The sequence below is a fragment of the Dasypus novemcinctus genome, chromosome 24 (genome assembly GCF_030445035.2).
Source record: "Dasypus novemcinctus isolate mDasNov1 chromosome 24, mDasNov1.1.hap2, whole genome shotgun sequence".
In the NCBI taxonomy this organism is placed as follows: domain Eukaryota; kingdom Metazoa; phylum Chordata; class Mammalia; order Cingulata; family Dasypodidae; genus Dasypus; species Dasypus novemcinctus.
This window is the reverse complement of record NC_080696.1, coordinates 1,705,311-1,729,149: the sequence shown is the minus strand read 5'-3', so window position 1 is coordinate 1,729,149 and position 23,839 is coordinate 1,705,311. Positions and strand designations below refer to the sequence as shown.

The 23,839-nt window shown below is 62.4% G+C and overlaps 1 protein-coding gene across 7 annotated transcripts in view; it reads right to left on the bottom strand.

Annotated features, from left to right (window-relative positions):
- Positions 1-1,940: 1,940 nt before the first annotated feature.
- EBF4 (EBF family member 4) overlaps positions 1,941-23,839 on the bottom strand; it is a 58,440-nt gene continuing 36,541 nt past the window's right edge. The window contains exons 8-18 of one of the 7 annotated variants that reach the window (XR_009183337.2): positions 11,739-11,820; positions 10,935-11,052; positions 10,726-10,859; positions 10,525-10,651; positions 9,290-9,378; positions 9,122-9,187; positions 8,872-9,049; positions 8,628-8,804; positions 4,985-6,007; positions 3,589-4,194; positions 1,941-3,381 (exon numbers count right to left, since the gene is read on the bottom strand). Coding sequence is in view for 2 of the 7 variants with exons in the window: in XM_058287434.2 (XP_058143417.1) it covers positions 3,594-3,664; positions 5,810-6,007; positions 8,628-8,804; positions 8,872-9,049; positions 9,122-9,187; positions 9,290-9,378; positions 10,525-10,651; positions 10,726-10,859; positions 10,935-11,052; positions 11,739-11,820 (1,240 nt within the window). In the remaining 5 variants the exon portion in view is untranslated. Of the gene's footprint in view, positions 3,382-3,587; positions 6,008-8,627; positions 8,805-8,871; positions 9,050-9,121; positions 9,188-9,289; positions 9,379-10,524; positions 10,652-10,725; positions 10,860-10,934; positions 11,053-11,738; positions 11,821-23,839 lie in introns of those variants that run through there. The other 6 variants (XR_009183339.2, XM_058287434.2, XR_011647268.1 and 3 more) reach the window with 6 other exon arrangements.

The window sequence follows — 23,839 nt, the reverse complement described above, 5'->3', positions numbered from 1 at the left end:
CATTTCTCTGCTGCCGACTGTGCTTCCTGGGATTGCCCCAGATGAACTGCCCGGAACAGAACCTTCTCCCCAGGGAACCAGGCCCGGCGGATGACGGCCCTGACCAGTCACCAGGGCACCGCCCCAGGCTGTCTCCCTGCCCTGGAGGGCCCTCCCGCCCTGCAGCCTCGGTGACGTCCGGCCCTGCAGCCTCGGTGACGTGAGCCCATCACACGGTCCTTTGCAGCCCAGGGGGGGCAGCTGAGCCTCCGGCCGCATCCAGGGCCCTGCGGCTCCTCCAGAGGTTCCTGCGGCCTCGAGGCCCAGCTCCTGCCACTCAGCTCAGCGCCACCCTCGGAGTCGGGACTGCAGGAGCCGTCGCGCAGAAGGGCCCCCACTTGGCCCGAGGGTGCGGGGCGCCCGGGGAGGGGCCTGTGAGGCGCAGCAACGCCCCTGCTGCCGCCTGCCAGAGCAGACGCAGGCCGGGCCCGGCTGGCGGAGGGGCTGCTGACGTGACGGCGGGGCGCGCCTGACACCCCAAGACCTGCCGTGGTATTTCCTAGAAGCGGCTAACAGTTTCCGTGCTGGGTGGCAGCTCTCCTCAGGGGTGGTTGTTGCTTCGCAAAAGCTGCTGAGCAAAGGAGGCTGCTGACCGCCTGCCCACACCGCCCGCCGCACTGTTGCGTCTCTGCTCAGGACGGCCTTCCGCTTGGTGCGCGGTGCGGGGGCGCCAGACGTGCCAGCGCGTCAGTGCCTGGAGAAGCCCTCAGTGGCCACGGGTCGGGGCCAACACGCCAGGACCCTCAATTCTGGGGTGTGCGCCACCCCGTCTCCCAGAGTTCCCCAGCGGGGAACTTGACTCAGCCTCTGCTTCCAGGGGAACCCAGCTAAGACGTGGGAAGGGCCAGCACCTCTGCTGAGCTGTGTGTGCGGCCGAGGCGGGCGGTGGGGATGGACGGGGGTCTGGGCACGGTGTTGAGATCTTCGACAGAACCGTCTCGTTTCTGTCAACCACAATGACCACCCGCCTCAAGAACGGACCTTCCAGGTGCCATGTGTCCAGCAGATGAGAGTGCTCAGGTGCCCTTCTGGGTGGGCCCTGGGCAAGCGGAACTGCTCAGAGCCCGAGAGCAGGGCTGGGGCGGGCAGCGGGGGTGCCCTGCAACACACTGGAAGCAGGCGCAGACGGAGGCCAGGGGAGGCCTGCGAATAGGGCAGGGTGCCCAGGGGTTCTGGGTGAGACGGGCCCCGGGGGCTGGCCGAGGACACAGAGAAGGAGCCCGCGGGCAGGACTGGCCCATCGGCCTTGGCAGGTGCGCTGCACGGCACAGAGCTCTGCCAGGAATGTAGTAAAGCGGGGCCGGAGGACTGGGCTGGACACTGCAGAGGGGGTCACAGGGGTGGCTTCAGGGCCAGACGGCCGGAGCTCGGGGCCGCAGGACGCGGGGACTGGGAGTCATCCCAGCGGGCGAATGGGCCTGAGACCCGGCCTCCTCCCCAGCTCTCCTCCAGACGGAGGCAGGCCAGCCTGGAGTCGAGGCCTGGAGGGAGGAGCGGGTGGGTGGGGGCTTGGACAGGTGGTCCCGGGAGCCCAGAGCTGGTCAGCCCACCCAGGGAGGCCTGGACCCACTCCCGGGCCTCTGGACAGTGTTTGGTTTGCTCTGGCCCCACTGCTGTCCTTCGGGCGACCCCCGCCTTGGCCCTGGCCAGATGCCCAGAGGACTGGCGCATCTTCCCGCCTGAATGTGCGCCGAGCCAGAGCGTGGGGTCTGCCCCCAGCCTCCCTGCCCCCTCCCCATACCCAAGAGCAGATGGAGTACTGCAGAGCAAACTTCTCAGGTGAACGGGAGGCTGTTTGGACACCCGCGGTAAGGCTGCCCAGGGCAGGGCTTGCAGGGCCCAAGAGCTGCAGAAGCACCGCGAGGGGAAATCCCCCGCCCAGGAAGCAGGCACAGCGCAAGGCGACCACCGCATCGGTTTATTGTTCTCTTTTCTCCAGACTCGGCAGAGCAGGGCAGACGCCGGGGGCCGGCCAGGTGGGGCCCGCCAGAGTCCCCAGGAATCCTCGGGAGGCCAGACCCCTCTGCACCCCCCACGCCCAAGGCCCCCGCAGGGGTCTGCCATGGCAAGCACGAATGGAGAGGGGTGGACATGGGGCCTGCAGCCTCCGGGAGCTGCTGGGGACCTCGGCCTCCTGACGCTGCCGGGCAGCACCCCGGGCCCTGGAGAGAAGCTGGGTGCTGGGCCTGTTGAGGTGGCCAGGTGCACACAGGACCCTCCCAGGCCACCGCCCCGAGCTGTCCTCTTTTCCCCAGTCCCCAGGCCATGCTCCCCTCACCCAGTGTCCCTGGTCCACACAAGATCCATCGCTATCAGAGGAAACGGCCCAGCGAGCGAGACCCTGCACCTGCATCTCTGGGGGCTCACCCACAGCACCCCAGCATCTCCCCCAGCACCCCCGGGGGCTCACCCACAGCACTTCCCCCAGCACCCCCGGGGCTCACCCACAGCATCTCCCCCAGCACCCCCGGGGGCTCACCCACAGCACTTCCCCCAGCACCCCTGGGGGCTCACCCACAGCACTTCCCCCAGCACCCCCGAGGGCTCACCCACACTCACTTCCCCCAGCACCCCCGGGGCTCACCCACAGCACTTCCCCAGCACCCCCGGGGCTCACCCACAGCACTTCCCCCAGCACCCCCGGGGCTCACCCACAGCATCTCCCCCAGCACCCCCGGGGGCTCACCCACAGCACTTCCCCCAGCACCCCCGGGGGCTCACCCACAGCACTTCCCCAGCACCCCCGGGGCTCACCCACAGCACTTCCCCCAGCACCCCCGGGGCTCACCCACAGCATCTCCCCCAGCACCCCCGGGGGCTCACCCACAGCACTTCCCCCAGCACCCCCGGGGCTCACCCACAGCATCTCCCCCAGCACCCCCGGGGCTCACCCACAGCACTTCCCCAGCACCCCCGGGGCTCACCCACAGCACTTCCCCCAGCACCCCCGGGGCTCACCCACAGCATCTCCCCCAGCACCCCCGGGGGCTCACCCACAGCACTTCCCCCAGCACCCCCGGGGGCTCACCCACAGCACTTCCCCCAGCACCCCCGGAGCTCACCCACAGCATCTCCCCCAGCACCCCCGGGGCTCACCCACAGCACCCCAGCATCTCCCTGAGGCTTGCCCGCCCAGTGCCCCCTTCTGAGCCACCCTGAGGAAGGGACCGGAGAGTGGCCCGTGTGCTGGGGGGCCTTGGGCATGGGTGCAGGCATCTCCCAGCTGAGGCCCTGGGTGAGGTCGGCCTGCAATCCTGCGTCCGTCTGTCTGGACATCTCCCAGGACACGGTGTGACCCCCAGAGGGCCTCCAGGCCAGGCTCCGGTGGGCAGTGCTGCCGACCTGTAGGAGGGGCGGAGGGCCCTGGAGGAGGCGGCTGCTGCGGGACGGGAAACCTCGCCCCCCAGCCCGGGCCAGGGGTGGGCCCTGGCTCAGAGGGGCCTGGAGGGGCCCCACACGGGGGGCTGGACCCCGCTCCCACCCCTGCTAGGTTCTGGAGGAAAAGCCCGTCGCGGGGCAGGGGCGAGGCGGGACCCCGCGGGCACCTACCGGGATTAGGAGAACGCCAGGCTCTGCAGCCCCCGGGCCGGGGAGTGGAACTTGTCAGTGTCCTCAAAAGGCGGGTCTGCACGCCAGGGAGGGGGCGTAAGCGGCGCGGCTGCGGGCTGGGGGCGGCGATGCGCCCCGCACCTCAGGGGTGCGGCCCCCAGAGCGCAGCCGCTGCCCCCCTTGTTCCGAGCCTCCTCGGGTGGCGGGATTTGCTTCCCGCCTGCGCTGCCTCCTCCAGGAGGGCTGGACAGCGCAGCCGGGCGGAGCGTGCACTCGGTGCCCGAGACTCACCGCGCCGCCACCCCCCTCCCACGTCGTGCGACCTGAACCCCAAAGGTGGCAGGGCCACGCCCCTGCCTAAACGCCCCCACGGCGGGAGACCCTGCCCCTCTGCCCTCACCGTGGCTCACGTTCTAAGCCCGGACTTGCTTAGGTCAAGAAAAATTAGACAAGACTTGGAAATAAGGCCAAAGAAATGTCCTAGACCCTCATCTACAGGCCGCCCGAGTCAACCTGCTCCAGGAAGCGCAGCCGTGGCCTCCTGCGCGCTACTGGCCGTGCCGGACGTGAAGTGGGAGGAGAAGGCCCAATGGCAAGAGGCTTCCACTGGCAGAAAGAAAAGGGGCCCCAGCGGTTACAGTGGCCCTCGGGCACCAGTTTTGCAGCTAATTTAGGAATCTTCCCTCAGCAAGCCTTCACTGGCTCGTGTCTTCCCCGGAGCTGCTTTGCCATCCTGCTGTTAAGTCAAGGTCTCTGACTTGTGCTTCTGCCTTTCGGGCTTGGCTTTCCCTCGTCCCTCGCCCCTCGCCCCTCGCCCCGAGGCTCCTCTGCCCAGCAAGAGTCCAGCTCATTCTTCGCGGCCGCTTGGGCAAGGCCTCTGACGGCGCCCCTCCCTCTGGGGGGGCCACCACCCGCCCCGAACCCCAGCCTGTCGCTGCCTGAACGCAGGTCCCAGCCTGGCCTGTGCTGGTGACCGCTCCTGGGCGGGGGTCCCAGCCTGGCCTCAGGCACGGTGCTGGGAACGTCTGGACGGACTGGCCGGCTCTGCTCACTCGCAGAGCAGCCGCTTCTCCTGGGGGCCAGGGGGTCTCCCTGGCTGGTCATCCAGGCCGGCGCTTGCCCTGCTCCCCTCGGGGCCCCTCCCCTGCTCAGCCCAAGGGCCTGGAGATGACACTGCCTCACCACTGCGACCAGCATCCCAGCCTGACCAACCCCCCCAGGCCGCGGGCACCGGGGCCTGCCTCTGTCCCAAGGGCTCCCCAGGCTAAACTCAAGATACTCTGAAAAGCGCATTTGGTGCTCAAATACATTTGTGTTTTCTTGTTTTCTTTTAGAGACACAATGTATCCACCCTAGCTCACTAAAGGTTCAGACAAGTTCAGTTAACTCCGTTTACCTTACTTGAAGGCTGATTCCTTTCCTAGAAGACGCCACCACCCGGCTCCAGCCCAGCAACCTGCAGTGCAGCCTCCGCCGCTGGCCACGGGTCCACTCACTGGCTCAACCACTACTTCTCAAGCGCCCACTGGGCGCTGGACACCACCTCCTCCACCAGACGGCGGGACACCCTCGTCCAACTCTGCCCCTTTCCCGCCGGTCCCCTCTGCCCTCCCACCGCCACTCTCCCTTCTTCTGCCGTGATGACCAGGGGGATGGGAAAAGCTCTACAGGTTCCTGCCACGTGCGCAGCGGGAGCAGCCCCCACTAACGCAGGGCTTCTTAACCTGGGCTCCGTGAGCGTCAGCTGAAATTCAGAAAGCTTCCTGTGGGGCCGAGCTGTGCGGCGTGACGTGCCTTTGTGTAGACTTAGGAGAGGGTCAGCGGTTTCCACCTGACTGGCAAAGGGGTCCGTGGAACAAGAAAGCTTAAGAACCGCCGCCTGAAATAGGGCGGGGAAGGCCAGCTCCCTTCCATCCAGCGAGTGCCCCCTTTCACAGCACCTTTGCCACCTCTGGGTGGGCACGGGGGCACAGGGCAGAGTCCCGTGGCCCACCAGCTCCGAGCGGCAGGGCTTCGCTCTGCGCACAACTGGACGGGGCATCGGCTCCAGCTGGGGCTTGGGCCTCCGGCCCCTTGGCCGAGCGGCCAGTCGATGCCCAGCTGCGAGCCCAGGGAAGCGTGTCCAGGCAGACTTCCTGCGCCCCCGGGGAGGACCGGTCAGCAGCGTGCGGCACGGGTGAAGCAGGGTGCAGGCCTCGGGCCAGCACGGGGGGCCGCTCACCTGGAAGGCCCTCTCCGTGGGCTCGGGGGCAGGCCTGGGGCGGGGAGCCGGGGGGGCGCAGCACGGGCGCGAAGGCGCTCCTCTGTTTGACAGCGGAGATCACGTTGACCGGCGAGAAGGAGAAGACGCTGGAGGTGGGGGCGGCGGCCGGGAGGGGCACCGAGGAGGCAGCGGCCAGCGGGGGGCTAGAGGGCATGACTCGGGGGCGGGGCGGGGAGGGGCAGGTGCAGCGGGGGGCGGGGGGAGACACAACAGGGAGACAGCCAGAGTGAGCAGCTGGGCCGGGGCCTGGTGTGGGCAGAGGGCCCCGGGGCTGCCAACAGGCCCAGGCCAGCCCTCCCCGGGGGCAGGGAGCTCCTGCGGAGACCAGGAAAGGGCAGGGCCTCAGGGGTCTTGGGAAGTCATCTAGGGCCAGTCTTGCCTCTTGGGGTTCCAGAGACCCTTTCCCAGGGCTGGGGGGCCAGAGCCAAGCCCCCAGCAAACCAATCCGGCAGGAGCTCGACCAGGGCAGCCCGACCAGGGAGGTTGCCAGTGAGGACCCCCGGGGCTCTGAGGTGCTGAGAAGGCTCAGGGGTCCCGGGTGCCGACCCAGAGTCAAGACTGAGGGCCCAGGGAGGGGCTGGGGCCAGTGGCCAGGCCCGGCGCTCAGGCCTCTGTGCCCAGACCTCAGCTCCCCCCACCCCCGCCCCCACTGCGTCTGCTCCTGGCTTAGCGTCTTTGTCATTTCCAGCCTAGGTCCTGGAGGCCTCCTCTCTCCCCCTCCAGCTGGTCAATTTTTTAAAGTTTACTTTTTATTTTTTTAGGAAGTACCAGGACTGAGCCCAGAACCTCACACATGGAGAGCAGGCGCTCCCCCACGGAGCCACATCTGCCTCCCTCGTCAACTTTAAAGGACAGGACAGGACCCAGCTCCTCGAGTGGCCCAGGGCTGCGGCCCCTCTTGGGGAGCAGCCAGGAGGCTGCTGGACGGACCTGGCCACCTGTCCTGCTTGCAGCCCCCCTTCTCGAGGTCTCCTGCCCAGGCCCTGCTGAGCCCAATCCCCTGCCTCGCCCCCCTAAACACCAACAAGGCCATGGCTGGAGTGTCGTCCAGCACCGGCGGCGGGGGTGGAGAGAAGGTGCGAGACGTGGAAAGGCTCCCGGGGGACCCAAGAGCCGGATGGCACCCTGCCCGGCGGATCACCAGCTGCTTTCAGAGCACGCCCGAGCTGGCTGGGGAGCCCCGAAGGCCCGAGACCAAGGCAGGGAGCCAACAGTCTTGTTCAAGGCGGGGGCTCACAGCCACATCTGTAGCTGGGGGAGTGCTGGGAGGTGCGGTCAGCTCAGGGCTGCCGACAGCCCAGGTGGAAGGAGTGGGGGCTAGAGCAGCAGCTCCAGACCCTCTGGCTGGGCCAGTTCTGGGTGTCACTTCAGCCACACCCTGGCCTGCTCCACAGCAGTGACATGCCCAGAAGGGCCCTTCACCCAGGTCAAAGCAGCATGACAAGATGGACCAACCCTGGGGCAGGCCCAAGGTGTCCTGGCCGAGGAGGCTGGCTCCTCCCCTGCTGGCCGTGGGTGCAGAGGCTGGCGGGGTGGCCCAGGATGCGAGGGACACCCAGAGAGAGGTTGTGAGTGTACACCCCGGAGCTGCTGCAAAGTGGGGACAGTGGTGCCTGGCCCGGGTGGAGGGCCAGTAGAGACAGGCCTTGGGGGCGGCACTGGCCTCAGGGCCCCAGGTCAGGAGGAGAGAGCCCGGGATGCAGGCCACCGGCAAGGAAGGCTGGCAGGGGGCCAGGACCCAGCCCAGGGCGGGGGGCAGGCGAGAAGCCTGGGCAGCCCCTTCCTGGCAGCCGGCACCACTCCCGGGCCCAGGCGGCTTTCCCAGGACTTGGCCTCTCTGACGGCTGACTGGGAGGCTCCTTGCCTCCAGGTGAGCAGATCAAAATGACCCCCCCAAGCCCAGAGCTCTGCACATAGTAGGTGCTTTGTAAGTGTCTCCTGAACAGCTAAGGTAAAAGGAGCTGTGAACGGGCTCTTCTGGACTTGGTGCTGGAAGGAGGGGCTTGGGGGCTGACATGGTAAAAGCAGGCCAGCCCCTCGCCCATCCACCCGGTCCTGGGCTCCCCATCCCAAGAAGCCGGTGGGGCCACACAGCGCTCCCTGAGTCTGGTCCAGGTCCTTGCTGCAGTGGCACAGAAGGACCCAGGACCTGGCAAGGATGCTACTTAATCCCGTTTTATGGAGAGGAAACCGGGGTTCCCAGAGGAAAGCGGCTGGCTGAGGGCCACAGCTCCTGATGCGGACACGGAACTCTGAAACAGCTCCGCAGCCACAGGAGAGTGCCCGCTCTGGCCGCCTTGGACCCCGGCCCGGCCTCGGACCTAGGCTCCAGCGGGCGTAGGCCCTCGCAGGTTCGCGTCTCCCGAGCCCCGCGCTCCCCCGGGCTGCCGGCAGGGGGCGCCAGCCTCCTCCCAGAGCCCGGGCGGAAGCGGGGAGGGGGCCGGGGACGGGGCCGGGGAGGGGACCCGCGCCCCGCAGCTTCAGGAGGGGGGCCAGAGACGACGGGCACAAGGGGGTCCCCAAAGGGGGCTTCGGTGCGAGAACCGCTCTGGCTCCAGGCTCGGTGTGCGCCGCAGGGAGGGGGCGCGGGGCTGGCGCGCGCCTGCCTGGAGAGGTCCACGCGGCGAGGGCGAGGCCAGGGTCCACCCCGTGGGGCAGGCGCCAAGGCTACTCCCGGGATGGGCCGGGGCAAAGCTGTGCCCCCCTGCGCCCCGCGGGCCCCACCCCGCGCTCCGGCCCGGCCCCACCCCGCGCCCCGCGGGCAGGGGACACTCACTGGCGAAGGGCGAGGTGGCCGTGGAGCCGTTGAGGAAGCTGGGGGACCCCGGCACGCCCAGGCCGGCCACGCCTGGCGCCCCGTAGCCGCCCAGGCCGCCGCCGTAGCCGCTCTGCTGCGAGCCGGGGCTGGGCGCGAACCCGCGCGGGGACGCGCTGCTGCAGCTGCGCGCGTAGCCTGCGGGAGAGTGCGGTCAGCGCGGCCGCCGGCGCGCGGGGCTCGGGGAGGGGGTGGGCGCGCCTACCCGGCTCGGGCCCCGGCGTCGCGTCCCCGACGGCGATGGCCAGCGGGCTGCTGAAGGCGTTGATGCCCACCACGGCGGGGTGCGGGTGGCCGGGCGCCAGGGGCCCCAGCGGCGCGGGCGCGCGGGGCGCGCTGTACAGGGCCTCGGCCACGTCGGCCGCGCGCTTCAGCAGCACCTCCTGCGGGGACAGGGCAGGGCAGGGCGCGGCCGGGGCGCGCGGCGGGGCGCTGGGCGCGGGCGGGCGCCTTACCTGGTTCCCGCCGGGCACTCCGTACAGGGCCTCGGCCAGGTCGGCCGCGCGCTTCAGCAGCACCTCCTGCGGGCGGGGAGGGGACGGCGAGACGGAGCGGCGGCCCGGGCGCGCTCCTCACCGCCGCCAGCGCCGGGCGCGCTCGCCTCGCCGCGCGCCCCTGGGTACCTTGGGCAGCCTCTCGGGGTCTCCGGGGTGTCTGGGGATGACCTTCTGCAGCCGCTGGAATCCGTAGTCAATGGTGGGCTCGTTCAGGGCTGGGGGAGGGGGTGGCGGCGTTGGCGCGCGGGGCCCCGGGGCAGGCGCCGGCCGTGGGACCTCGGGGCACACACACCCCGGGTCTCCCGGCCCAGCCCAGGCCCCCGGAAACCTGCCGCAGGGCGGGCGGGTCGGCGAGGTGCAGGGAAGGGCCCTCGGTTCCTCGGCTTGTTCTGCGATTATTTCCCGAGCCAGGCCTGTGCCAGGAGTTTGTTACCCCAAACTCATTTATTATATGGCCCATTTGTGAGTAGGAAGACGGGGAAACTGCATGCTAGGGGCAGGACTGGGGGGAGTCTACGGTTTGGATTTGGTTTTCCAGGAAAAGCCTGACGGTGTCCGTGTATCAGCTCCTGCCAGCCCCCTAGCCCCTCCGCCCCCCGCCTGGCTCCCACCTAGCACGGCCTCAGTTCTACGTCTCCACCTCCAGTTCCAAGATTAGTGCATTTCCACTAGTTTCCCCCAAAGCGCAGGCCACCCCCTCGGGAGCCTGCCCTGCTCCCGCCTCTCCCTGGACCCCCCCTCCCGGTTTCTCGTTCCCAGTTCTCCCCACAAGCGCCCCCGCAGTGACCATGACTCCCCCCACCTGCTCCCCGCTGGGGCTTCTCCACGCGGCCTGGGGCTCCCTGGGAAGGGCTCCGGAATGTCTGGGGGGGACAGTAGGCGACTTGGGAGGGGGCAGGGCTGGAGGGCCGAGGGGCGAGGATGGGGACCACCGCGAGCCAGGGCTGGGGCCTCCGCGGGCGTCTCCAGGGGTCTTTCTCGCGATCTTTCAGTTCATGGCTCCCAGTGAATGGGGTGTACGTGTGTGCGGCGGGGAGTGGCACCTTGGGGTGACCTGGGGGCCCAAGTGACCCAGGGAAGATGGGAGCAGTGAGCCTATTTGGGGGCATCCTTGAAACAAACATCTCCGTGGAGACCGATGTCCTAGACCCTGTTTGGGGGGGACACCCTGGTGAGAAGGCCCTGCAGGGCGGGGGCCCTGAGCCGGGGAAGGGGAAGTCGGGCGCACGCGAGGGGGGCGCGGCCCGCGGGGGGTGGGCGCCGCTGCCGCCTCGGGGGGCGTGGCCACGGGGTGTTCGGGTCGCGCCCCCGCGGGGCTCCCTCCGCGCCCCGGGCCTCCCCTCGCGGCCCTGACTCCTCACCTGTGTAGACAAAGCGGCCGGGGGCTCCCTTGCAGAACTGCTTGGACTTGTAGGAGAGGGTCACCTCCACCACCCCGGGGATGTGCCGCGGCGGCGTCTGCACGCGGATGGCGTGGGGCGTGATGAGCTGCAAGGAGAGCGGAGGCCTGCGGTCGCGTCCCGCGCGGGGCGGGGCGGCCGCGGGGCTGGCGGGGCGCGCACCTCGCTCCACACCAGCGCGTTCCCGAACACGACCTGCAGCCCGTCGAAGAAGTTGTCGCCGATGACGACGACGGAGGCGCCGCCCGCGGTCCAGCCCTCCCCGGGGCTGACCGCCTTGATGCAGGGCGTGGCGGCTGCGGGCGGGAGGGGGGCCGTCAGGGGCGCGCGCCCGGGCTGGGGCGGGCCGGGGCGGGCCGGCGGGCGCTGACCTTCCGAGGGGTCCAGGCGGCGCGCCCTGCGGCCGTGCTTGGAGTTGTTGTGCACAAACATGTTGTCGGACACGGCCAGCACGTGGCCGTCCACACTCACCGTCGTGGACACGACCACCTGCGGGGAGAGCCGAAGCCGGCCTGGCTGAAGCCCTCGGGGCGCGCGCATGGGGCAGAAGCCGGGAACAGCACGGGGGGGGGGGGGGGCCGGAGGGGGCGCTGGAGGCCAGGGTGACCAGCCTGGGTGGGCCTTCAGCCCGAGCGGGGGGCGGGGGGGAGGGCCACGCGCGTTTATCTCCGGAGCTGGGGAAAGGAGAGCCCTGGGAGAAGCACAGCTCCTAGGGAAGAGGGGCTCCTGCTTTTGTGCACACAAGGGCCCAGCCGCCCCGGCAGCTCCACCGCAGGACGGGGTCTTAGGCAAGTGGGAGGGAGGGTCTGGATGGGGGGGGACCGGGAGCATCAGGCAGAACCCACCCTTGAGCCGAACCCCACCCTCTTCCCGGGAGGATGGGGGCTGCCTCCTCCCCTGCCCTGGGAGGGTGCGCGGCTGGGGAAAGTGCTAAGGGCAGCTGCTCCCGGCTTCACGCTATGCAAATTACCTGGGTCGTTAATCATGTAAAAATGTCACAATTAGCATCTTCTTAAGTGGGACTCTAATGAAGCCTCCCTCGCAGCCAGCGCAGGTCGGGAAGGAGCCGCCCGCCCCCACCCCAGCAGGCGGGAGGCTCCCAGGCCGGGCTGACCCGGCCCTGCTTGGGCCCTTGGGGGGGGGCCTGTCCTGCACCCCTCCCTTGCCAGGCCCACCTGGAAGCGGCGCATGTCCCGGGGGTTGCCGGCGTTCTTCAGGCAGTTCTGGTTGCATTTGAGGAAGAACTTGAGGAAGAACCTGGAACAGGGCGCCCTGCGTCAAGGCGGGGGGCTCGGAAGGGGTGAGGCTCCACCGCGCCCTGCCCCACCCCGCCCCCCAGGAGGCAGGCAACGCCCCACACCCCACTGCATCCGGGGCGCCGAGCACACAGCGGTCCCCGTCCGGGGATCCGCCAGGGTGTAGACACACATATACCCGTTGCTCAGCACACTGTGTACCCACCAGGTACACCATGTGCACTCCTCGCAGCACGCGGTTACCTGACAGCAGGTGAGCACAGTCCCCTCCACACACAGAGCATCCCCACGAAGCACACCCCTCGCAGATGCACCTGTCGCCCACACCCCTGTGCTCACTCGCAGGTACCTCCATCATGTACACCCCGTTACCTTACCTACTACCACTCCCAAAACGGACCCGCCAGCCTCAGTGTGCCCGCACAGACACGTGCTCCACACACTGCACCTCCTCCCACACACGCGGTGCACAACACACGGGCAGTACCGCAGGGTGTGCCCGTCACACAAGTGTGTGCCCAAGGAGCATGGACACAGAGCGTCTCCAGGAACCGTTATGTGGACAAATTACCCCAAAGTGGAGTCATCACAACTAAAGTACTGCACAGCCACCACTCACGGGGGACTCCCCCCACCCAGGAGACTCCCTCCCGCAGGAGGCCCCGCCCACACTGGAGAGCCTCAGCACATATTCTCTACCACTATGTCCACAGCGAAATCTAACCACACCGCACAGACGCCCACCGTGCAGCTGTCGATCCCTTGCAGGTGCACCGAGTACCCTCCTCACGGACGCACTTAAGGCACAGAGTCTGAGGTCTGATAAAGGCACGAGGCTGCCTTCAGGCAGACTGGACGCCGCGGTCGCCATCCTCGGGGAGGAGCCTGGGACGGCTTGCCCTGCCGCCCAGGAGGTCGGTAGCCACGCACAGCGGTCTGGCTCTTACACACTTAAACTCGGGATAGTGTCAATCCCTGCCTTGGCCCCTCTGGGACTCTCAGAAACTTTAGAGTGCAGTGGTCAGGTCTCCTCGACCAGGCACGCTGCACTGGCCACTGTATGAGCTTCCTCATTCACCATCACCCTCTGGCTTCAGACCCCAAGTTTAGGGTTTAAGGTGGTTGAGCCCCTGCTTTGCACGTACGAGGTCCTGGGTTCAGTCTCTGGTCCCTCCTCAAACAACAACAACAACAGGGAAGTGGACTTGGCCCAGTGGTTAGGGTGTCCACCAACCACACGGGAGGTCCGCGGTTCAAACCCTGGGCGTCCTTGACCCGTGTGGAGCTGGCCCACGTGCAGTGCTGATGCGCGCAAGGAGTGCCCTGCCACGCAGGGGTGTTTCCAAGTAGGGGAGCCCCACGCACAGGGAGTGCGCCCCGTAAGGAGAGCCGCCCAGTGCAAAAGAAAGTGCAGCCTGCCCAGGAATGGCGCCGCATACACGGAGAGCTGACACAGCAAGATGACGCAACAAAAAGAAACACAGATTCCCGGTGCCGCTGATAAGGATAGAAGTGATCACAGAAGAACACACAGGGAATGGACACAGAGAGCAGACAACTGGGGGAGGGGAGAGGGGAGAGAAATAAATTAAAAAAAAGAAAAAGGAAAAACAACAACAACAAAGACCCCAGACTGAACATCATTTGTTCATCAGCATGGCCTCCAAAGTCTGCAAACATGAAATGCACTTTCAGAGGAAAATTTGTTATGGACTCTGGATGCTCAGTCCTGTATTAGTCAGCCAAAGAGGTGCTGATGCAAAATATCAGAAATTGGTTGGTTTTTATAAAGGGTATTTATTTGGGTTAGGAGCTTACAGCTAACAGGCCATAAGCATAAGTTCCTTCCCTCATCAAAGTCTATTTTCACGTGGTGGAGCAAGATGGCTGCCGGCGTCTGTGAAGGTTCAGGCTTCCTGGGTTCCTTCTTCCCAGGACTTGCTTCTTCTTGGGCTCAGGGTTCTTCTCTTTCCAGGGCTTGCTTCTCTTTCCTCTGTGAACTTACTTCCTGGGGCTCAAGCTTAAGGCTTCAGCATCAAACTCCAACATCAGAACTCCAACATTAAGAACCCCTTGAATCAAAAGTTCCAACTCTGTCCTTTGCCATACCTTTCATCTGTGAGTCCCCACCCCAACTAAATACCCTTTATAAAAACCAACCAATTTCTGGTATTTTGCATCAGCTCCCCTTGGGCTGACTAATACAGAATTTGGTTCCAAAGAGTGAGGAAGTGCTTCTGTAGTTACTGAAATGCTGGAATGGTTTTATAAACAGGTAAGGGGTATTTTTTTGAGGAATTGTGACATGCTTGATGGAAAAGGCCAAAATTGTTTTGCAGGGACTGTTGATAGCAAAATGGATGCTAAAGAGACTTTTTATGATGCCTTAGAAGTAAATGATGAGACTATTATTGGAAACTGGAGGAAAGGCAATCTGTGTTTTAAAGTTGCAGAGAACTTAGCAAGATTAACTCCTGATATTTTATGGAAGAAGAATTTGAAAATGGCAAGCCTGGGCATTTAGCTGAAGAACTTTCCAAAGTAAACTCAGAGAATGAGCCTTGGTTTCTCCTTGCAGCTTATAGAAAAAGGCTGGACAAGAGAGAAGCTATGAACTGAACTGTTGGGCAAAATGGAACCAGAAACTGATTCTGGAAATTCCAAGCCTCTGGAAATCAAGCCCCCAGATGATAATGTCCCATTTGATGACTTAACTAAACTTGGAACTTGTTAATCAGGATTGAAGATGCCGTACAGAGAGGGTGAGTTTGCCCCCGCAGTTGAAGAGGGTGGATGTTCCAGCCTGATGTTCTGGGAGAGTTTTGCTGCCCCAGGGTACGGAGAAGGCGGAGCACGTTCCCCAAGGATCAGGGTGGTTAGGTCAGCACCCCACTCCAGTTCCAGGCTGTGCTAGTCAGGGCTCTCTAGGGAAACAGAATCAACAAGGGATACCTGTCAACAGTATGCGATTCTATCAGAGTCCTGATTCTGTCAGAGCCTCTCACGTGATTGTGGGGACGCACAAGTCCAGGTTGCAGCTGCAACCAGGAGCTCCAGTGAAAATCCAGTGAAGGTTCTTGATGAGTTCTGGGAGACGCTGGCTGTCCAAAGACGAGCTGGGAAATTCTCACTCAATGCTGGAATCTCTTCCCTTTTTAAGGCATTCAACCAATTGGGTTAAGTGTCACTCATTGCTGATGGCAGTCTCCCTGAGTAATTATAACCAGCTATCTATGATTTACCACTGCAGTAAAGTCGATGGTGACTAAAGTCCATAAATACCCTTGTATTACAGTTAGCCCAGTGCTTGCTTGAACAAACAACTGGGCGCAGTTACCTGGCTGAGTTGACACAGTAGCCTGACCATCACAGTCCCCAAAGAGGGAGACCCCAAATGCTGGGAGGGTGGACACCAGCCCTGGAAAAGAGGTGTCCCCAGGAGGCGCCCTCCCCGGTAGCTGGAGCTGTCCAGCTCTGCAGACCACCGCCCCAGGCCCTGCCTCTGTCTGCACTGCAGACCCCTCGGCATCTGTCCTTTCTCCCCACACGATGCATGTTCCTCCGGCGTCCCCTTCCACAGAGGCCTACGTCGGCACAAGTCCAGCCGGTGGACGGCTCCCAGGAGACTGCCCATCGCGCAGGCGTCTGCTCACCACCAGGCCGCTGTGCAGTGCTGACACCCCAGATGACCAAGCCGTGGTTGCGCAGTGTAGACACACCGTCTGCCTGTCGGTCACCCCGAGGCGCGGACACCGAGTGCTCCCAGAGGGCATTCCCGTGCGGCGCTGAGGCACAGCTTGGCACAGACACCCCCACGGAGCACCCACGGTCGCTCCCCAGGCCCCTCAGGTACAGGACCCGGCACCCCGCCACGGGCCCTGTGCAGACCGTCCTTTAAACGCAGCGCCCTGTGCTCAGCCTTCACGAGGAACGTCCCCAAGCCCTCTGCCCCAGCCCCACTCCTGGGCCCACAGACACAGGAGGAAGCCGCTGGGGCGCCCTCCGGCGCTGCCCTGGGGCGCACTTTACTGCCGCGCCCCGAAGCCTCAGGCTCCGGCTCCCGGGCATTCTCGCTGGCCCTTCTCTCTGCCCTTCTGGAGCCGTCCCGCTCCTAGTGCAGGTTCCTGTCCTTCGGCCCCAGGCCATGCTGGACTTCAGAGCTCCCTGCCCAGCACCTCCGCCCTGGGCCACCCACCCCTTGAATGTGAGAGCCTGCCTGGTGGGCGAGGGCCTGAGAAGGTGGGAATGTGCGCCTTGGGGAGGGGCCAAGCAAGCCCGCCACCCAGATCCCCGAGCGGCCCTCCCGCCCTGCCCTCTGGGGGTGGGAGGGGGGTCTGAGAAAGCCCCGTGCCCTGCTGGGCAGTGCCCCAGCTTGTGGGAGCCAGGCCAAGCCCCCAGCCCTGGCCGCCATGCTGCCCTCCACAGACGCCCGCAAGCTGAGGCCAGAGCCGTGCGCAGCGCCACTACCCAGCGGCCGCGCGCTCCGGGACACACTCTGGGCCACCAGGAAGAGGGTGGGATAAAGGGTGGTGGGAGCTGCGCTAGAATTCGCAGAAAAGGCACCGTGAGCACAAGGGCAAGCCACAAACCCAATGTGCCAGGGAGGCGAGTTCGTACCCACTGGAGAAGTGGACCTGGCCTGAGCTGCTGAGCTTGTCACTTGCCCTCCGTCTGATACCCTCGCATTCCGGAGGCGGAGCGTCTGCGGTCAGTCCCGCTTTACAGACAAGAAGGCGGAGGGTCAGCAAGGACCCGCCACACAGCCGCACAGCCAGAAAACGCCACGACGCCAAGAGCCCCTCCCAGTGGGCTCGGTCGCAGGGGCTGCCCTGAGGCTGCCGCAGCCACGCGGGGTTTTGAGGTCACAGCCCACGGGTTGCAGAGGAGAGACCAAGGCCTGCCCTCAGCCCTGGGCTTCGGGCTGTGTGGCTGCTGCTCTCAGGCTGGGGAGATTTTCACCACCATCAGGGGAGCACAGCGAGCCAAGCTGTGCACACGGGTGACGCTCGGGGAGGGCTCGCCTGGCTGGTTAATCAAGAGCTTAACCGGGGAAGCGGACCTGGCTCAACTGATAGAGCGCCGTCCACCATAGGGGGGTCCAGAGTCCCTGACCCGTGTGGAGCTGGCCCACGCGCAGTGCTGATGCATGCAAGGAGTGCCCTGCCATGCAGGGGTGTCCCCCACGTAGGGGAGCCCCACGCGCAAGGAGTGCACCCCATAAGGAGAGCCGCCCAGCGCGAGAGAAAGTGCAGCCTGCCCAGGAATGGCACCGCCCACACGGAGAGCTGAGGCAACATAAAGAGACACAGATTTCTCGTGCCGCTGACAAGAATGCAAGCAGACACAGAAGAACACACAGCGAATGGACAGAGAGAGCGGACAACGGTGGGGGGGGAGGAATAAATAAAATAAATATTTAAAAATTAATTAATTATTCTTTTAAAAAGAGCTTAACCAAAGGGCTAGCGGGGAGAGGCAGGTACAGGGCCATCCCGCGGCGGGCTGGGACGCCCGAGGCTTCTGGCTGCGAGGGCAGATCGCCTGTGCTTACTCACCCTCGTCTGAAAGTGTCTAGAATGATCACTTCTGCAGGAGCCTTTTATCCCTCCCTGCAGAAACATCTCTCCTTAAATGAAATCAAATGAACATCCCTGTCGATGGACTGTTTGCTACCGCAGACGCACACGCTGGACTGGGCCCGCTCGAGCTCGCCGTCTATGTGACCTTCTCGAGCACTGTCCTGCTTTGGAGAGCTGCCCTCGCCCCCAGGAGCGGGCTTCCCTCAGGGGCGCCTTGAGCACGGAAACCGGCGTGCTCCTGGAAGGGGCTGTGCCCCCGGCCGCCCCAGCCCCAGCTGCCGGGCGCCGGCCGCCCCAGCCCACAGCGGCCCCCTCCCGGGACGGCCAGAAGGGGCTGCGCAGCTCTGTCTCCCGGGGCCTGGCTCCTGCTACTGTCCACCCTCCAGAGCTTCCGGTGGGTCCCGGCAGGCGCCAGTCCAGCCGAGCGCCTCCCCTGCCCCTTCCGCCTCCCTCTCCCCTTGCTTCAGAGCGTGCCCCCCCGAGAAATCACGTTCACACGAGTTCCCACTTCAGGGTCTGCCCCAGGAGGCCCCCCTTAGAGACGCGCCACGCAGCTCGGCTCTCAGGAACGGGAAGAGCCGGGCCGAGCGCCCACGTGCGCCTTCAGCTCCAGGGCTGAGCCAAGGAGGCGGGTGCGGGTCACGCGCTGCCAGGGCACTGTCCCCGGGCGGCATCAGCCACCGCGGCCGGTAGTGAGGCCGAGGAGCTCCCCTTTCCATCGTCGTTCATTTTCATTCCTTGAAATTCAAACGTAAAAGCCACCGTGATGGACAGTGCAGACCTGGGGTGAGCGGTGGGGTCGGTGGACGCCCAGGCTGCAGAGGACACCCGCGGCCATGGGGAGGCGGCGGGTCGGGGCAGCAGGGAGGACACAGGGCGGCACCGGCACGCTGAAGGCTCAGCTCTGCGGGGGACGCGGCCTCCTCCGGGCAGGCCCTGGGCACTGCCGTCCTCCCGACGGCTGGGCCATGCCCCCACAGACCCGCCCACAAGGACTCGTCAGGCGCCTTCTGTGCGTCAGGCCGTGGGAGGAGACGGGACAGGCCCAGTGTCCCCGGCGTGGACGGCCAGGCGCCCCGTCGAGCCCGGGTGAGGAGGCGGCTGTGGGCCAGGGGCCGGGCTGCAGTCCTGGAGGGCCGTGTGCCCGTGGACTGCCCTGGGTGGCAGCCGTCCGCCTCTGGCCAAGCAGCCCAAGGACTGGGGTGCTGGAGGCAGCTCCAGGCCCAGCCGGGGCGGGGTGGTCAGTGCTTTGGGGTCTTGGCCTGGGGCAGCAGCCAGGGCAGAGTGACCCCGGGCCACCTGCCAGGCTGGACGCGGATCCCCAGGGGCAGAGGTGGCTGCAGTGCAGATGGGCTGGGGTCTATAAATAGCCGGGGCGCATACATTAGCATGCCAATGCCCCGCACCCCATCCTCTATGCTAATGGCCCACCAAGCGCCTGAACACCTTCTGTTCCCCTGCATGCATTTGCATGCACAATTAGCATAATCTTGTATAATTAATGAACAGCGTCAATTTTAGCTCCTAAGTAATTTGATTAACATGTTGATAGGGCACTTAGGAGGCTCTCCAGGCCCCGGGGCTGGGCATGGGGTCTGAAGGCGGGGAGAGGGGCTCCCGGCTGCCCCAGACAGGCGTGAGGGGTGGGTGCGGGGTGCAGAGAGGCCGCTGAGGGGAGTGGTGGACAGGCTGGAGCCCTTGTGGACACAGACAGCCCCAGCCTCGGGGTCTTCTGGAAATTTAAGATATTGGGGGAGGAAGGGGAGAGGAGGGAGGGGGAGGGTGGGGGCGGCAGGCCTGTGAGCAGTTTGGGGGTGTAAAGCGGAAAGAGGGGTCCTGAGCACAAGGAAGGAAGTTGGTTCCATCAGTGCCTCCTGCTTAGGAACCACGTGAGGCCGAGACGGGGCCACGAGGGCAGGCATCTAGCGCCAAGCGCCAAGCGGCCCAGGACGGAGAGTGGACGGGGGCTGCGCCCTCTCCTCGTCCGAGGAGGGCCCGCTGCCCGCCGCGCGCCCACGGCTTCTCTGCTCAGGTCCGCCTCAGCTGAGTCAGGCGGTTCTCCCCGGCTCCGGCCGAGCCTTGCGGCTGGCAGGGTGTAGCCTGGGCCCCTTCCCCTCCACGTGGTCGGGGCGGGTGGGGCGGGCACTGTATAGACCCGTGGACCTCTCCAGCCCACAGCTGGGGCTGTCGTCGGCCCTCCCTTACACGTGAGGAAACGGAAGCGGGGGCAGCGAGCCCCGGCCCAAGCCTCATGGCTGCACAGCTCGGGCTGGCAGGAGCCGCCGGGTTGGACAGCAGTGGTCACCTCCAACCATGCCGGCCCCGCCCACTGCACCCCCCAGGCCGCCCCGTCCTGTTCACACTCTCTTCCCCAACAGCCTCTGGGGACACTGCCCACTGCTCCTCCCCTCCTGCAGCGTGGGGGCCACTCTGACCCCAAACATGGCTTCGGCTGTCCAGAAACCTTCCCGTAAGCCCTTGCTCTGAATTAGGAAAGAGCACCTTGTCCCCAGGCACAGGGCAGTGTCTCCAGAACCCTCTGCTCTCCCCCTCAGAGGGATGCTCCCATCTCTGAAAGGGTCGGGGGGCTGGGCAGCAATTGCCACCTACGTGGCTGGCAAGAGGGCAAACCTCAGGTCCTCAGCAGCTCGGGGCCAGCAGGAGGCTCCGGGGGAACTGCCAGGACGGGCGGACAAGCCCGAGCTCGGCACTTGGGCGTGAGGCAGACGCCCTGCTGGAAGCGGGTGGGGCAGACTGCTGTGGCTTGTTCTGTGGCTGCGAGGAAACCCGGAATGCCGGCTCTTGGCGGCTTTCTACTTCCCACCGCTATGCAAAGGTTTATGTAATGATATCTTGCCTCCTCGACTGCCCCACAAGCCCCTGGAGGACGGGATCCTTGTTTAAACTGCTCTCTATCTTCCCAGCATCCGTCAGTCCTGCCCCACATTAGGTGCTCGCTAGTTCACGATGGAATTCAAGAGCCAAAATTACGGGGACAGGATGAATTCTGGACCAAAACTCCCAAATCACTTTTAACAGGGATCAGGGTAAAATCCTGCATCAGGCTAAAAAAAATTTACAGGACTTTGAGAATTGCAAAGTAAGGATCTCTGAAAGTCTGCTTCTCCACAAAGGAAATGAGAACACTGGCAAAAACAGCCAAGTTCAACTTTTTCAGAACTCTAAAAACTAACCAAAGGTTTGCAGCAATCCAAGGAGTGTGCACTTAGGCGAGACTGCTGAATCTCACTGCGGAGGTCTACCCTGCCTGCCCCACCCCTCTTCTCAGTTCTGTGGCACCTGGGAAACCAGCAGCCTCACAACTAACCAGCGGTCTACAGCCACCGGAAGGGCAGGCTGGCTTGGAGCCTCTCAGCAAGCTGCACTCTAGAACTGTCACTATTTGACCTGTTTCTGGCAGCCCATCCTCACAGGCTCCTTGTCATCTGACCTCACTCATCAGAGCTCACTTATCTCCAGGGTGTTTGTTAAAAACAACAGGTTATAAAAAGTTATAGCCTGGGGAGCTGATGTGGCTCAAGTGGTTGAGCACCAGCTTCCCACATACGAGGTCCTGGGTTCAATTCCCAGCTCCGGTATCTAAAAACAACAACAATAAACAACGAGGCCAATTATTTAACATTGCAGATGTCTGAAGCAGCAGTACCAACTGAAAGGCGGGCCAAAAAACTTGAAAGGAAAACTTGCAGAATGCAATGTCCACAGGGGCTTTGAAAGCTGACATATTCCCGGGGGTTAGAAGGCCACACACAGACGCGGGCTGAGCACACACTCAGGGAAGTTCTGACAAGTCCTTAATTTCTCTCTTTAGCTGACCCTGAGGCCCTGCACAAGCAGGAAGTGAAGGCTAAGGCAGAGTTGTGAACTGCCTGAGCACCGAAGGCATGCCCCAACACTCACACACATGAGTCCCTTGGTAAAGGGCTGGAGACTTATTGGCTCAACGTCTGACCATCATGGACTGACGTGAAGCTGAGAAGTCGCTTCCGTGGCTCCACAACAGGGAATACGGCACACCAGAACCAGCCCAGGGGAGTCACCAAATCGCGGCGAGGTCTGCTCTCCAGACTGTCACATGATGTTACTTAAAATACCCACTTTTCAACAAAAATTTATGAGACATGCAAAGAAACAGGAAGGTACGGTTTATACACAAGATTTTTTAAAAAGTAGTCACACTTTAATAAAAAAAGTGTAAAAAAGAAAAGTAGTCAAACTTTAATTTAAAAAAGTGTAACAAAAAAAGTAGTCAGTAGAAATTGTCCCCGAGGAAGTGCAAGCGTTAGACTTATTGGCAAAGGCTTCAGATCAGCTACTATAAATGTGGTCAAAGCAGTACTGGAAACCCTGCCTAAAGGACTAAAGAAATGTGTGGGAACAATGTCTCACTAAATAGAGCACACTAATAAGAGACAGAAATTATAAAATTGAGCTAACTGAAAAGGACAGTAATTGAAATGAAAAAATCACCTAGAGCAACTCAACAGCATATTTGAACTGGCAGAAAAAAAATGTGAATTTGGAAATAGGTCAATTGAGATTATCCCATCCAAGGAACAGAAAGAAAAAAGAATGAAGTAAACGAACAGCACCTCGCACACCATCAAATGTGCCAACATTCGCATAACAGAAGTCCCAGAAGCGGAGAAGAAAGGAAACAGGGCAGAAAGAATACTTGAGGAAATAATGGCCCAGAATTTCCCAAAGTTGACGAGAAGTGTTAGACCCCACATTCAAGAAACTCAATGAACTTCAAGTAGGAGGACTGTGAAGATAGCCATAAATACATGTATCACCTCAAACTGCTGAAACACAAAGACAAAGAGAGAACATGAAAGAAGCAAGAAAGAAGCAGCTCCTCTCCTACAAGGAATCCCCAATAAGATTAAAAGCTGACATCTCTTCGGAAACCATGGAGGCCAGAAGGATGATATATTTTAAAGTGCTGAAAAAAACCCTGTAAATCAAGAATTCTATATCCAGCAAAACTACCTTTCAAGAATGGAGAAATCAAGACATTTCCAGATAACAGAAGCTAAGGGAATTTCTTACTAATTGACGTGCCTTCTAAGAAATGCTCAAGGGAGTCCCTCAGGGGGTGAAAGGAAAGGACACTAAATCCAGTAACTAGTAACTAGAATCCACATGAAGAAATAAAAAGCAAAGGTAAAAGTAACTATGTAGGTACATAGAAAAGACAGTAGAGGAAAGTGATGTGGCTCAAGTGAATGAGCTCCTTCACATGGGAGGTCCCAGGTTTGGTTCCTGGTGTCTCCTGGAGAAGATGAGCAAGGCAGTGGGCTGGCATGATAGGTTGGCATGGTGAGCTGATGCAACAAGGAGACACAAAGAGAAAACACAATGAGAGACACAACAAAGCAGGGAGCAGAGGTGGCTCAAGGGATTGAGCATTTCTCTCCTACATGGGAGGTCCCAGGTTCAGTTTCCATTGCCTCCTAAAGAGAAGATGAGCAGACACAGAGAGCACACAGGGAATGGGCACAGAGAACAGAGAGATAGTGCAAACAACGAGGGGGGGGATAAATAAATAAAAATAAATCTTTAAAAAAAAGAACATATAAACCTAATTTTGTTTGTAACTGTCTCCTGCTCTGATTGAAAAAAAATTACAACTACATAAAGCAATAATTATAATATTGTATTGATGGGCTTATAATATATAAAATGTAATGTGACTGTCAATGATAGCACAAGGGGGGGAAAGGAAATGGAGCTATTTTTGGACTAGGTTTTTGTATACTATTTGAAATTAAGTTGGTATTCACCCAAATTAGATTGTTCTGAATTATTATGATAATTACAATCCTGAAGCAAGCATTTATAAAATAACATTAAAAATAAGTAACAGAAACAAGGCAATTAAAATGGTACACAAGGAAATACCTATTTCACACATAAAGAGAAGACTAGAGAAATAGAGGAATAACAACAAAAAAGACATATGACAGGGAAATGGATGTGGCTCAACCAATTGGGCTCCCATCTACCAAATATAGGAGGTTCAGGGTTTGCAGCCCAGGGTCTCCTGGGGAGGACAAGCCGACCCTCGCGGTGAGCTGGCCCACACGGAGTGCCACCCCACGTGGGAACACCACCCTGCGAGGGGTGCCGCCCTGCATGGGAATGCAGCCCAGCACAGGAAAACCACCCCATGAGGAGTGCCAGCTGAAGCGGAGAGCTGACGCGGCAAGAGACACAGAGGAGAGAAAATGAGAAGACCTAGTGGAACAGGAGCTGAGGTGGTGCAAAAGAGTAATCGCCTCTCTCTCACTCTGGAAGGTCCCAGGATCGGTTCCCGGGGCTGCCTAATGAGAATACAGACTCAGAAGAATACACAGAGAGTGGACACAGAGAGCGGACACAGAGAGCAGACAACGAGGGGGACAGGAGGGGGAGAGA